Genomic DNA, 15482 nt, shown 5'->3' with positions numbered 1-15482 from the left:
GCAAGGTACCAATTTCACATATGAGGCTTCTAATGCATACATCAGAAAATTAAATGTGCCAAAATAATCACAATTGAGACATTAACAAAATGCTACTTAAAATTAAAAGTGGCAAACCATAAGTTTGGTGGTCAATATAATTGTGATCATCTTGGTTTCTTCATTCTATTTGTCTCAAGCATGTAGTATATCAATATAAATTAACACCTAACCTCAAAGTAGCCATATCAAATAAGCAAATTTAGGTAATTGGTATTTCCATCAGCCATGGCAGAGAAGGAAGAAGCAATCATCAAGAAGGACCATCAAGATGGGATGCAAATGGCAGTGTCTTTCCTTGAAGAGTTTGGACTTCCTCAGGGACTTCTCCCTCTTGCTGACGTGATTGAAGTTGGTTTTGTGAGGAGCACTGGGTACATGTGGATCCTGCAGAAGAAGAAATTCAAACACAATTTCAAAATGATCAGCAAGCTCATGAGTTACTATACTGAAATGACTGGTTATGTTGAGAAGAAGCGGATCAAGAAGTTAAAGGGAGTCAATGCTAAGGAGCTCATGCTGTGGCCTCCAGTTAGCCAAATAAGTGTTGACGACCCACCCAACAGAAAAATTCAATTCGTGAGCCTTGCTGGCATCATCAAAACTTTTCCAGTCGAGACATTTGCTGATGGCAGGTAATAAACATCAACTATCAAGCAGTTCATGGTCTAGTTGGTTGCTAAAACAGTAAGAAATGGTCTACTTTTTTTTTTTCTTCGCTAGAAAAAATGGCCTACTTCTTGAATTTCCTTGTAGGCAACTCTTTTTCCTTCCTTTCCTCTGTAAAACTATATTACCAAGATCTTGTTTTTACTGAAGTTTCAAAATGTGGTATATTAAAAGAAAATAAACATTGGGCATTGATAATTATGCAGTGAAAATTGGGTTGGGTAGCACTAGAAATCATGAAAATAATACACACGCAAAAGAACCATTTTTTTTTCTTTTTCATGACGTAAGAGAACTTCACTCAGATTAGTTGCACATCACAAAGCATACTGTACAAAGAATTCTCACTATTAATCAAACTCTTACAGGCAATTGACCCCACCCACCAGAACCAGTTATCGGGTAATCCAAGGGTTTTTCACCCCTATGGGCTAAAGAAAATAAACATTGGTTATTGATAATTATGCAATGAAAATTGGGTTGGGTAGCACTAGAAATCATGAAAATAATACACATATGCAGAAGAAACATTTTTTTTTTTCTTTTTTTTCATGACGTAAGAGAACTTCACTCAAATTAGTTGCACATCACAAAACATACTATACAAGAATCCTCACTATTAATCAAGCTCCTACAGGCAACTGACCCCACTCACCAAAACCAGTTATCGGGTAATCCAAGGGTTTTTCACCCCTACGAGCTAAGTAGTTTATCCTCATATTTTAACCAGAATAAGCATTCTTTCCTTAAAAGAAAGATTCTAAAATGGATTTCCTGATCATGTCCAGCTGAGAAGGTTTGAATCCATCAACTTTTTTCTTTATTCTGGGATGCCAACTATCAAACAGCAGAGAGAGTTTTAAAAAGAAGAGAGGGAAAAATAAAAGGCTCATTAGCATTTGTTTGAAAGTTACTTTGAAGTTTATTCAGGTGGCAGCCTACTCAAACCGCAAACCTCACTTAAACTTTAAAAAAACTAAAACCTCATGAATAGAGAGAAAGAGCAGCAGTAACAATAGAAAGCCCAAGAAAAATGACATCGGTGATGAGAGGAATCAGAGATGAGCATCTCAAGGTGAGATAAGTAGAGACTCCAGAAGAAGTTGAAAGAAAGGACATGCTAAGTATTCATTCCTTCTTCCTTTATAACAGTCACTAAAGTCTACAAATGGCAACCTGAGCAGGTGAAAACAATCTCAAAGGTCCCCATAAGTTTCACAAAATAAATATCATCAAGGATGAATCTAAAAAGACTTGAAGGGTTGTTGGTCTGGCCCCCCTCTATATTTTAGCCAATCCAGACATAATACTAGTTATAAAGTAAACAATCATTTCCACAATCAAACAAGAAAAAAAAAAAAAAAAAAATTTAAAGGATCACCCAAAGAAAAAGGGAAAGAAGAAAATTAACTCTAGAGCTCTTGAAGCTCCCTAACTGTCAACATGTACATTAACTAAAACAAATGAAACAAGGATTTGGTTACATAAATGCAGAAGTGCACCCCTATAAACTAGTCTTTCAACTCAAATCTGAGCCAGAAATACTTCACATCTAGTATTAGAGTTGGAAACACATCAAGTCCACTCAAAGAAGAACTAGACAACCATCAAAGAGACTCAATTAATTTCAAACTGAAGAATGGAGTAAAATGAAGTTTATAAAAGCATCAAGTGCATAGGAATCTTGGAGCCTAGGCACAAAGCACAAGCGCGCGCCTGATTGAAGTAAAGTGCAAAATTTTCAAATATTATATCTCATAACTTCTAATAGAAATATTCGTAACATATAATTAAAAAATAATAACACTCAAAATTTGTATATTTTACCTATTTAGGTAAGTGCAATTGTATAATGTTTGTAAGTTCAAATTTTAACTAAGTTATTTCAATTCTTTTTCTTATTATTGATAAGTGCCTAAGTTATTTCAATTCTTAAAATTTTATATAGTAAATTGAAAACAATTATCAATGGTCAACATCAAAATAATCTGGTCATAGAAATTTTAAACATAATATTTTATATGTCACCTGTGCTTTAGAAAAGTACATAACCATGATAGTTGTCATCAAATGATGTATATGGTTCAATCAACAATTAATTTTGTTCGAATCTTATGACATGCATATAAAAAAATTGTTTGTGTAATACAAGAACAACACCCTAAGGATAGTAGTTGTGTAGCAAATCATTGGTCCATGTCATTTCTTCCAAGATCAAGCAACTAATTTTTATGATCCATATCTTTTTTAGCAATAAAATAAATATTAAAAAAAAAAAAGAAAAAAAAGTGTACCTAGGCATGTTTTGTGCTTCTTCAAAAAGCTCAAAAAATGCGAGCCTAAAGAGTGCTTCATTAAATGAGCTTTCTTTTTTTCGCCTACCAAAGTGTTGAGAGCTTGCGGCTTTGAGCTTTGAGCTTAAGCGTGCCACAACACTGAGTAAACAATATATGGTGACAACTCTATATGGCTTACAGAAAATATAAGTGCATTTTCCACGTCCCTTACCAATGTTTCAAAAATAACTCCTATGCCAATGCCAAAATATAGAAAATGCTTCCCAATACTAAGCATAATAATTGTTGTCTCCTGTCACTCCATAGAAATTGGTGGTTTCAAAAGTGTGTGTGTGTGAGAGAGAGAGAGAGAGAGAGAGAGAGAAACTCGACCACATCAAATTGCAGAAACATATGCAGAAATAGATATATATATATATATATATATATTGAACGAATCTTTCCAAAAAAAACTTATATATATGGATGTACTGATTTACAAAATTGGGTGTCAAAAAAAATATTGAATTCTTCTCACAGTATAAATTTGAACAAAAATTTTGGCTGAAAAATGTCTCTTTGATTGTGCAATTGCAAAAGGCACAAAAGTTCATTCCAGCTATCATGCCTTCCACACAGGAACCTCTGGCAAAATTCCTCCATTAAACACATGCAAGTCCAGCAAGGTATTGTAATGCCCTTTCTCAATTTCCTCCTCTTTCACTTCATGGAGGAGAAGAGCTTCAATGATAAAATCTTCCCAATCAATATCTTTAACTCGTTTTCTCTTTCTCTTCTTCCCAGCATTTACACATTCTGAAAGGCCAATATCACCACTCTCAACCAAATCAGTTCCTAATGGATGCTTAATTCTATTGATTCGCAACTTAGCAGCATTTATCTTTTCTTTCCTTCTCTTATAAACCTTGCAACCATTAACAAATGATGGCGGCAGAGCATCTAATCCTACATCTTTCTCCAATATTTGCTTGAGTAAAAGCTTTTTGCTCAGCTCTGATTTTCCCTCCCACCAATCCCTACATGCAAGGAACTCAAACCCTCTCATCCCTTTTCTATGAGGAACCTCACCACTCCCTTCCATAAACTTTTCATGACCCATCTCATTCAAAAATTCAGTGTACATCAATGATAAACATTCATGGGAAATCTTCATCTGATCAAAAGACTCACCCCCAGATCTTACAAACCCCCTATTCTCTTCAGCCATAAAATACAGAGAATCATTTTCCACAGAATTCCCACTAGTACCATGCTCAACATTTTTCCTCAAACTCTCAGTCACCGCATCTCCTAAATCAATCCCACCACCCTTCTCCTCCTCCTCCTCTACCCCCTTCCTCTTCTCACCACGCTTCCCCATCGACTTCCTCTCCATATACTGAATCACAAACGGCGCATTCCTAACAACATTCTTAACCGTAACATCCTTCCCCCAAGGCAACACTTGCGCAACCTTCACAAGCGATTCCAACAACTCCTTATACCTCGACTTACACGTTGACACCGCAGCATGAACCTCCGGCGCCACATCCTCAATCCTCAAATCCACCTCATTCAACTCTGCCACCAGAACCAACACGGCTGCCACCACTGGCAACGGCTTCCTCCCCGTCGTCAAGAACCACTGCACCGCACATTGTATCAAAAAAACACCCTGTTTCCGCATTCTCTCAACAACATCCCTTCCCAACCCCGAAAACTTTCCACAATTCCTCAATGCCCTCTCGAACGCCACAACAATATCAAACTCCGGAAACTCTTCTGACCCTTTTAAGCCCAAAAAATCCACCACACGCACAAACATCCTACCTAATTCATAAATGTCACATCCTACAACCGAAGCCACCTCGGCAATGGGCAAAGACTTGTTATCTTTTCGCATAACAATATAAGCACAAGCCCCTATTAGAATTGGGAACCAATGCCCTTGACCGAACTCGTTTTCGGTTATTTGGGCAATCATAGTCTTGATGTCACTAGATTTGGAAGGAGATAAAGCAAACTTGTAGACAATGTCATCAATGAGGTTTTGGGCATTGTAGATTTTGGTTTCTTTGTAAGAGTATTGAGTGCCCGTACCTGAAGTGCCGACACGGACAAAGGTGCCTTCTGGGCCGTTGAGACCTCCGATCTGGGCATCGTAACCGTCGAATTCTGAGACGAGGCCGCACGAGGAGCAGAACAAGTTCGCCGAGGTGTCGTCGTGGACAATGGAATTGCTGCGGCAGCGTTTGCAGCAGCCTGACATTGTTTGTTTGTGCGAAAGATTAAGATTGGAGGGTTTGGGTTTTGGGTTTTCTGAATTGTGGTTTTTGGGTGTGTTTGGTTAGTGATTGATATTTGGGTACTGCGTTAAATTTTTGAAAGTGTGTGAATTGTGAGGCGGTTGTGCCAGGGGTGTGCAAGAGAGCCGAGAAACCAAACCGCACCGCACCTGAAGCCGACCGCAGGAGCCGAGGCCGGCAAGCGGAGACTAGTGGTCTTTCCGACGCCGGTGCAGTGATGCAATCGGAAATCAATTCAGGTTACCGATATTTGTACCGAACCGATATGTTAATGCTTCAGTCCAGTTCTATAAGACGATGATGCTATGAATCTATCTATGATTCCTATTTCCTAATATATATGAGTAAATGAAACGGAACATTTCAGTTTAACAGGGCTATTTAAAAAATAAAAAAAAAACAATAAAACGACGTAGTTTTACTTTAGGGTTACAAATTTTAACAAGCATATAATTTGTTCTTTTCACATAGCCTACCTCAGAAGTCAGAACTCTCTCGCCTCGTTGCTGCTCTCTCTCTCTCTCTATACTCGAGTACTGACATTTTTTTTTTCCAGCAATTTGATTTTGAGGGAGACTGAGAGAGCTATCACTCTTCAATCCTTCACTGAGAAATATTTTGAGCTATAATCACTAATGATTCAAAATATTGCTTAGTATTTTCGATATATTTTTTTTTCAGTATTTTTGTATTTTTATTTTTATATTTTTTTGACTAGGGGATTTTGAGGTACTTAGTGGAACTACTGTGGTACTGCTATACTACTTACTAGTCACTAACCCGTGCGATGCACGGGATAATTAAATACAAATTAAATATATTTATTTTGTTCAAGGTATTGATAAGTCCAGCACCAATAATGTAAGGCTATGTCTATTTTCAATGACATAGCATGCAACATTACATATTAGAATAAAAGGCGTAATTAAAACAAACATAACAACCCATCCTTATGTGCTTTTGTTTCTTAAGCATAATTTTTGATACCAGTAAAGAAAGAAAAACATACAGTTAAGTTACAAACTGAACCATATTAGGCCAACAGAAGTGAGTTGGCACATCAGTAGCCAACTTAGCTAAATTCCAGACATTATCTAGGACAACCTTAGGAACAAAAATCAGCTTAAACACTAAACCAGTTTGTTGCATGTGACTAAGATCTGCCATCATTGTTCTTTCCATCCAATCTGGCTTTGCAAACCCATTAAAGAGTAGAACTAATTTCCTGCAGTTGCTGAGTACCAAAACTTGCTAAAAACCAAGGGTCCACGCCTGGACAGAGGCTTCCACCAGAGCTTCATGTACTGCCCCAGCAGCAGAGCTTGCAACACAGCTTCTCCCCAAAACACCACTTCACCTTGTCTGTTCCTAGCCTCATAAGCATAAGCACTACCAGTAAATCCCCTCCTTTTTGCACCTGCTAGTTTAAGTACAATTTGCCATTGACCTCCAGTAGGATTAGGATCAGTGGAATGCTTGTACTCCTTCAATTGTTAAGATTCTTCCTTGTTGAAAGCTTGCTAGTACCTGCAAGACAGATTTTGAGCCATAACAGTACACCAAGGGGGTTTGGTTGAATATTAGAATATACATAATAGCCCATTGTGTGATTCCGTTCCTTCTGGTTAGCACAAGCTGGCTACTCCCTTAAACAAATATAAATCCATCTTACAATTATTTGTGCATAAGACAAATCTCTATATATACAAATCAAAAAATGATGCTCTTCTCAGCTATATCAGAAAATTGTTCATCACAAGTTCAAGTATTCAATTTTAGGATTTAATGGAACTCATTGCAACATAATATAGGCCGAAACCTGTTTCTTCATTGCCATAGTACCCATGATAGCATGGTAGTGAGTTCGCATGTTTTTTGGTCCCTATCCCAAGCCAAATCCATGAGTTCAATGAAATAAGAAGGCTGGTCGTTGAATGCACATTCCATCACGTCATGCTGCTAGACCAACTAAATTTTGGAACAGCCACAAACAGCAAGAAGATCATCTTCCACCCCGACCCCACAGAATCAACTACACCTACAACCTTCCGCTTGAAAAAAGTTGAGCAAGTTGACTACGATCTATTCATAGCCCTCAAAACAATTTGGGAGAAAGTTGCCACTATCATGGTTGGGATTTCAAACAGTGTTATTTGTTAAGTTTCAATTTTAAATGGTAATTTTCAATTTTGAGTGAGACTTTTTGTCAAATACATGGTGTACATTTTCTAAATGGGAATAAAAAGAATGTTTTATTGCATGAATACACCCAAAAAATGCACCTAAACTAAGCACACTACAATTGAACATTGACAAAAGGGAAGAAAAAACTTCAAAATGATCCATAACGAAATTTAAGAAAGCAATTTCTTGTACCTTTTCCCTTTATAGCAGCAACCTCAAAGAAATCAGGAAAGTAGCCACATATTTTGTATTTGATTGTAACCCATGACATAAACAAAAGAGATTTTACATAACAATGATCATAAATTTAGATTATGACAGTAGCTACATTCTTTACAACTTCGATATTTCACAACAATTAAATATTTTTGTGATTGGAGCAACATCACTATCACATATAGATGTATTGATAACATTATTTTTATTATGAATCAATCACAACAGGGTATATCAATAGTTAAAAAAGATGTTATGTCTCTATCGAGAATCATATAGAATGTCACTGTTATACACACAAACTGCTATTCAGCAATCCCTTTGCTAAATTTTAAAAAATCAACTCTTGGAAAATTAGTGCCAAACATTGATGCTATAGTCAAATATTATAAAGATCAGTCATAAAAGAACACAACTCTTGTGACATCAAAAGACAAATAGTTTCTATTTGGGGGAGCTATGCTTATGATCTTAATGATTAGGAAATTAAAACAACCATTCGATGACACCAAATCCATACTATATATAATCCTTTTCTACTTGGGTTGTGAGGAAAATTCACTGTACCATTCAATTAAACATCTTCAGAAAACAATGGTGAAAAAAAAGGGGCAAGCTTTTTCATCATATATAGCAAATTTAATAAAACAATTTGTCAACAGCAACATAAATCTATAATATAAAGAGCTAGAATTTCCCAATTCAATATAATTGAAGAAAGAAAACCTTGGATTTGAAGTGCGACCGCTGGTTAGCCTTGCAAGCCGTCAAGAATTCTGGCTTCTGCATCATTGTACCAGGTTCCTTTCCTTGGTTTGTCAGATGGAGATTAAGGTGGCTCTTCCTTCTTTCTCATCCTAAGTTTTCGATTTTGATTTTGGATTTTTGGGGGAAGGAGAAGGTTTTGATTTTTGGAGAGAAAGAGGGTTTCTGAGGACTGAGGAGAGAGAGGAACGATCGTATATGATGCCCATGGTTTTGGATTTTTGGGGGAAGGAGAAGGTTTTGATTTTTGGAGAGAAAGAGGGTTTCTGAGGACTGAGGAGAGACAGAGGAACGATCATATATGATGCTCGTGGCTTTTTTATTATCGGGTTTTAGAAAAAAAATATCAGAATTTTTGTTTTTTGTTTTTAAATAATGCTGATGTGGAAAATTGTGGGAGTTTCAAAAGTTTCGGTTTTATATATATATATATATATATATATATATATAGATTAGGCATTGGCATTTGTTTATTTGTTGTAGTATATATTCATTGTAAAGCATTTCTTTGGCAAAAAAAATTATTTATTTATTTATTTTTACATGGAAGTCGATATTAATTTTATTTGCATTACATTCTGATTTTAGTTGTTTAGGTTTTGCCTCTATTGAGTTGATATATATTGAGATTGAGTAATGTATATTTTTAGTGTCTAATTGAGTAATGAGTAATTATGGTATAAGTATGAGTTGGAATATGCTTTTGTGTGTCAGCTGGACATAGGAAAATATCATTTGGCATTTTTACTCTTTTTTTAATTTGACTTTTCTTTTGCTTCTGTTTTATGTGTTATTAGATTTTTGATGTTGCTAAATAATAAAAAACAAATTGTATTTACTTGAAATTTTGAACAGGTTGATATATTGATATTGAACTTGAAAGCCCAATTTTTTTATTATTAAAAAAAAAAACAGTTTTTTTTTAATATTTCAAACCAACCAAACTGACTAAACTGACCGCAAAAAACCACACCGCTATAGGTTGGAAAACTAACCCTAGGCAGTGTGCATCGGTTCTAATTATGAAAAAACCAATCTTTATCAGTTCGGAGATAAATTAAAATTAAAAAAAATAAAAAAAATAAAAAAAAAAAAAAAAAAAAAAAAACCGCACCGACCGAACCGCGCACACGGTGTTGATGGTCTTTGTGTGGAAAGCAAAAGAGATAGGTACTTGGGAAGTGACTTTATAGTGATCGCTTTCTTTTTTTTTTTTTTTTTTTTTTAAGAGAATTTTAATCTACCTGTCCGCTTTTGATGATAAGTGATCACTCCTTAAAGAAGCATTACAGCACCATATTTCGAAGAAAGTGCTGAGTCAGTCTCTCATGTGGGACCTGTATATTAGCGAGATATTGGTCTTATGAAATCGTCTTATACAAGATTTTTTCTTATATTTCGAAAATAACTAATAGAGAGGAAGTTCCTTGACAAATCAAACTTAAATGGCTAATGTAGCCTGAACAACTTCTTATTAGGTTTGGTCGTCATGAACATGGGCCCGAGTTTTTATATTCTCCATTTTTTAAGACTTATGCTATAGACATTAAAAGAAATTTCACAATAGTTGATGTGTTAATTCTTCGTCGATGAAAATAAAATAATAAAATATTATATTGGAACTCTCCATAGTTAAAAATAAGGGTATTGTGAAATTTTGTTATGTTTATAGAATTTCTCTTTCATTTGAAATATCAAATGTTGATTTTATTTTATATTACTTTTTAGAGTAATGCTAGGGGTACTACATCATGCAACTTTTACTACATGAAACTTACAAATTGATACATCATCGATCACTAAAATACATTTCAAACATTCATTTATTTGGTAGTTGAAGTTCACCAATCACATGTATTACTAAATTTGTAAGTATTAAAACTTGTAATGGCTTAGCATTTTCCTACTCAAATAGTTTTATTTTATTTATATCCAAAAAGTTGATTTCAACTTTTAAAAGATTATTAAAAAAGTGTTAACTTAGTATTTTTTTTAGGTCTTTTTTTATTATTCAAATGGGGGAAAATGCTCTTACACTCCCTAAACTTTAAAGAAATGGTCATAACTTTTAATTTCACCAATTTACTCCTTAAACTTCACACATATGCCAAATAGATACTTCCGTCACTTTGCCATTAAATACTTAACAATAAACTCACGTGAAAAAAAAAAAAAAAAAACACCAAAGGATCCGATTGAGAGGGACATAGAGAGAGAGAGAGCTACATTCAGTTTTCAGAGAAAGGGAGACAAAGAGAGAGAAAGAGGATCAAGGTTTTGGAGTCGACAACCATTGGTTAAACCCACCACCGCGGTTTATGGATTTAGTTTTTTTGTTTTTCTGCATGAAAGTACCTTGTGTGGGTTGATCATCCCTTTGCAGATCTAAGTTTATTTATTCGTTATATTTTTTTTCTCACCACTTTTCTTTCATCTTCTCGACAATGATTTATGGTGGTGGCCATTAGAACTTTTGGCTGATGGGTATGGTGGTGTAAAATTTTGAGTTAGTGGCTTGCTAATAAGCACCTACAAAATTTGCACTCACCCAATAAACTAGATCTACTCTAATCAAGGATGGAACTAACAAGGGGCTAATGGGTGCCATCCCCCCCCCCCCCCCAGCCTTTGAAAAAAAAATTCTCTAGTATATATATTAGCATAAAATTTTTACTTTTGACTCTAAAATTAATATACTTGGCCCCCCTTTTCCAAACAATTTACAAGCTGACCCATCAAACCAAAAATGAAAAAAAAAAAAATTTATCGAATCATTCCTTCTAGTTGTCCCAAGAATATATATATATATATATAAAACATTTAGTTAAACATTTGGACAATTTACAAATCCAGACAACAAGAAAAGTCTACAAAACAATTCACATATTCAGATAATAAAAAAAATCTTTGGACATGGTCTAATTAAAAAAAAAAATTATAACAAACCAATTATAAATCCTAACAAAACAAATCACAAAAACCCAATAATCTTTACCCAATTTCTACCTCTCATTTGAGAGCTCTTTGCCCCTCTCAAATGACTCCACCCCATAGTCACAAAGACAACTCCTATATTGCTAATCACTCCATCCACACACCAATTAGTGTCACTAGCTACTTGGATCAATTGGTGTCTTTAACTCAACCCATGCAATTTTTTTTTTTTTTTTTTAAAGCGTTGTTGCTCTTTAACACAACCTGTGGATTTTTTTTTTTTTTTTTTAATGATAGAATATTATTAATTTTTAATGTTTTATTAGCTTTGGGACACACTTGGCATGCATGCATAAATGTAATACTCGTGTGAAATAACAACAATCTACTATGTGCCTTACCTAAATTGCCACCAGAGCATGTATGCGATTAGTCTATTGGTAATAAACTTTGTGCCATAGCTAAATTAATGTAGTGATGGGAAAAATTTTATTATTTACATAGTTGAAAACTCAAAGTTACCATTCATTATCATGTGATTGTTTAACGGATCTTTTTTTTTTACTACTTTTTCAAAATGGCAATTTTTTAAAGGAGAAGATCTCACATCTTTATGCTACCTCAACCTTAACCAAGTAATTATTTAAAAACAATCCTTAACAAAGACATCAATAATTGTCTCACCATTTTTTTCGCTGAATATTAGTGCATGATGTTAATTAACCATTATTTTAGTTATTTTATTAATGTAATACTAGATATGAATTTGAACTTTTAACTATAGTTCTTGTATTTTTTTTTTTTTTAGAATCTTTTATATATAGCATCATGAAGTTATTACATATAGAATTATGTGAAAAGAATAAATAGATTTAAAAAAAAATTATAATGTAGATCAAATAAAGAATTGGTCTAATCTCAGTCAAACCTTGAAAATATCAAGACATGCCAATTGACTTACAAAACTCTTAATTATAAATATCTATTATTGATTTAAAAAAATACAAAAAATACAAAAAAAATTTAAAAAATTAATGCTAATAATGCATCGTTGTCAACCTCTAGTATTAATATTCCAACTTTTTAAAATTCTTAAACAAAGAACTCCCCCCCCCCCCCCCCAAGTTTGAATCCTGGTTCTATCCCTAACTCCAGACACGTGTTCTGGTAAAGATCAATCCTTCCACAATGACGCTATATTTACGGTTCCTAGACCTAATCTAGATAGCGATTCCATTTATACCCTTTGTCATGGTCCACCTTAAGCCAAGGCGTACTTCTCACGAATTTGTGGAAACCTAAAGCCCATTGCAGGCGCTTGTGCCCTTTTTGTTGATAAGTTGCGATTTTATGATCATACAAATGCAAGTGTATTTGACACACTTCTTAATTATTATTTATTGTGAATATGATATGTTGTGACTACTATTAGTTAATTTTGTAAATAATACATATGTTTATTGTAGGGTCACGGTTTGAGGCCCAAGCCCAAAATGTATGGAATCTTGGTCCTATGAGTCCAATACAATGAATTTGTAGAGAATGGGTCAAAGAACTTGGTCTTAATGAATTGGATAACGGCAAATATTGAATTATATGGCGTTTAAACACGAACCAAGGATGTTGATATTAATAAACTTCCAGTTCGAGGAGGTTAAACTTGGATACCATGTCCATTTAGAATAATTTAGATTGCTCTCTCTTTTTCTTCTCTCCCTTTTTTTGTCCCTTTCTCATGGAGGGTCTTTCACTTTATATAGCTGCTCTTGGATCATCCTGATCCTACACTTGTTGATCATTTGAATCCCCACTTAAGTACCAGTCCCATTAGACACCCCTTTCAGCCTTCTGTGAGTTGTGGTAGCCAAGGCAGCACTGTTCAGAGGTATTCTCTACATAAATGCGGCCAGAAAAAATAGCTGCAATGTATTTAATGCGGTGGTAGCAGCTTTTCCTTAGATATTTTGAGTTTCCTTCCTTCTCATACATTCACAGGGCACATTTAGTACATACTTGGACTACATTTGTCGTGTCTGAGGAGGTATTCCTCCTCGAATATCCTTCTATTCATACCTCACTTGTGAGATTTCGACGGGGAACTCCTTAGTAGCTATTCGTTCCTCCTCAGACTTGTCTATGTCCTCGAACAAGGCCCAAGGTCCAATACGCTACTTTGGGCCCTAGTCCCTACATTTATATATATATATAATATGATATGTTCATACTTTATTATGTTTTCAATTCCGGAGTCTTACACTTTTAATTATTTTATTCTTCAATTCTATTTTTTAATTAATTTCTTAGTTATAAAAAAAGACAAATTAATCCGAAAAGAAAACTTGAATGGATATTGATTGCGCCATGTGGGTTTTAAAGTTTTTTACACTAGGTTGCAATTATAGTATAATTTCTAAATTATAGAAAATAAATAAAATTTTTCTAGAATCTCTATTGATAATAGCTTAATTTTGCATTTTTATATAATTACATCATTATTAGAAAGCATTATCCTTATTTTGTGTTAATTCATGCATTTTATATTTAGTTTTAGAATAATGTTAGATAATTAATTTTGTGCCTAAAATGAATTTTGATGCATGAATAAGTTTCTATTATTATAGAAGAATGGAATTAAATGTAGCAAGAAAGATATGAACAAATTTGTGCAAAAGAGAAGGCTAATGGACCTTATTTTTACAAGTGCCATAATGAAATTAAAGAAGGTCCACCTAATTATAAATTGGAGTCCAATTAGAGTAAGGAATCAAAGGAAATTTGAACCAAATTCAAGTCCAATTCGGATTAACTTTCCAGCCATCCAACTTGTAGTATTTTACTATTTTGCGCGTAACTTTCAACTCAAATATCCAATTGTGGTGATTTAAGTTAGGCTGGAAAGCTAACCAAAGGGCTACAACTTCGTAGTTTACCAAAACTTAGAATTTAGACTTAAAATGGACCAAAATCATAGGTTAAATGAAGCCTGAAAACCAGAAATTTTCTCCAAATGTGAATCCAACTTTTTTTTTTTTTGAGAAGCAAATGTGAATCCAACTTGTAATAGGATTTCTTGGCCTATTTAAAGTCTATTTAGTGCAAAATTCAAAGGATAGTGGGCTTAGAATGAAAATTAGGTTTTTTATTTTATTTTTTTGATGTAATGGCTTGCTAGAAGGCTTGCTAAGGCAAGGGGTAAAACCCAACCATTTATTGGTATGTTCTTAACAATAATTTTATGGTTTTAATGCAATGTTGTTTATGTTCTTGTGTTTTCTATTGATTTACTTATTTAGGAAAGTGTTTAGCTTTGTATAATTTTTTGATTTATTTGCAAATTAATTCACTAGTTTTTTTTTTTTTTTTACCTAAAATCAATCAAATTTATAAAACTACCTTAATTAGAAAATTAATTCTTGAGTTCTTATTGCGTAATTATCTTACTAATATCGTTATTCATGTAAATTTTAGTTGATTTATAAAATAAATATTGTTAAGACTATGAATAGATGTGTTGTGTATGGATCCCTAAACCTTAATGCCTTAAAATATTGTTATGTTTCCTCAATTTAAATTTCTTTTACTAAGCCATCAAAATTTCTCTTCAATTGAATTTTATTATTTTAAATTTTATTTCATCTTATGGTTTGCTATTCAACTCTTTTTTCTTGTGGATTCGACCTCAAACTTATCTAGTTATTACTTTGCAACAATTTTGCACTTGAGAGCATTATTAAATTCAAAATGTCTTATTTGAAAAGAAAAATTATGTCAAGGAAATACAATTAGAATTATCAAAAGTGAACTTCAAGTTATAAGCCTCAAGAGTCATGATTTGACTAAACTTGCTTAAAGACATTCCAACACATATAAAAAGCAGTATCCGTTACATGCGCTTATGAATATGTTGGAATTGAATTCTTGTTCTTATCAAAATCAACAATGGTGATATTGGTAAGCAAATCATTTATATTGATAATAGCATGCTGATTCTGGCAAGAATATTTTATCAATAAAGAGGTATAAACAAGTCTGATTGATATATATATATATATATATATAGCCAAAGTTTAGAGAAAATATAATTAAATTTTAA

The 15482-nt window shown here is 33.7% G+C and overlaps 2 protein-coding genes across 2 annotated transcripts; one reads left to right on the top strand and one right to left on the bottom strand.

Moving 5' to 3' along the window:
* The first annotated feature begins 267 nt into the window (after positions 1–267).
* Positions 268–678, top strand: LOC126728293 (uncharacterized). Its single transcript, XM_050434144.1, has one exon. The coding sequence runs from the start codon at positions 268–270 to the stop codon at positions 676–678; it is 411 nt and encodes a 136-aa protein (XP_050290101.1).
* Positions 679–3444: 2766 nt separating this feature from the next.
* Positions 3445–5610, bottom strand: LOC126726181 (plant-specific TFIIB-related protein PTF2). Its single transcript, XM_050431317.1, has one exon. It carries the CDS (start codon positions 5251–5253, stop codon positions 3607–3609), a length of 1647 nt encoding a protein of 548 aa, XP_050287274.1. The 5' UTR covers positions 5254–5610; the 3' UTR covers positions 3445–3606.
* Between the last annotated feature and the right edge of the window lie 9872 nt (positions 5611–15482).

This window comes from Quercus robur, chromosome 5, assembly GCF_932294415.1.
Source record: "Quercus robur chromosome 5, dhQueRobu3.1, whole genome shotgun sequence".
NCBI classification, from domain to species: Eukaryota; Viridiplantae; Streptophyta; class Magnoliopsida; order Fagales; family Fagaceae; genus Quercus; species Quercus robur.
Note: the sequence above shows the minus strand (reverse complement) of the source record. Positions and strands in the feature narration are given on the sequence as shown.

Excerpts from the sequence above, each read along its gene's own strand:
- LOC126726181 (XM_050431317.1), bottom strand. The coding sequence starts at position 5,253 with ATGTCAGGCTGCTGCAAACGCTGCCGCAGCAATTCCATTGTCCACGAC.
- LOC126728293 (XM_050434144.1), top strand. The coding sequence starts at position 268 with ATGGCAGAGAAGGAAGAAGCAATCATCAAGAAGGACCATCAAGATGGG.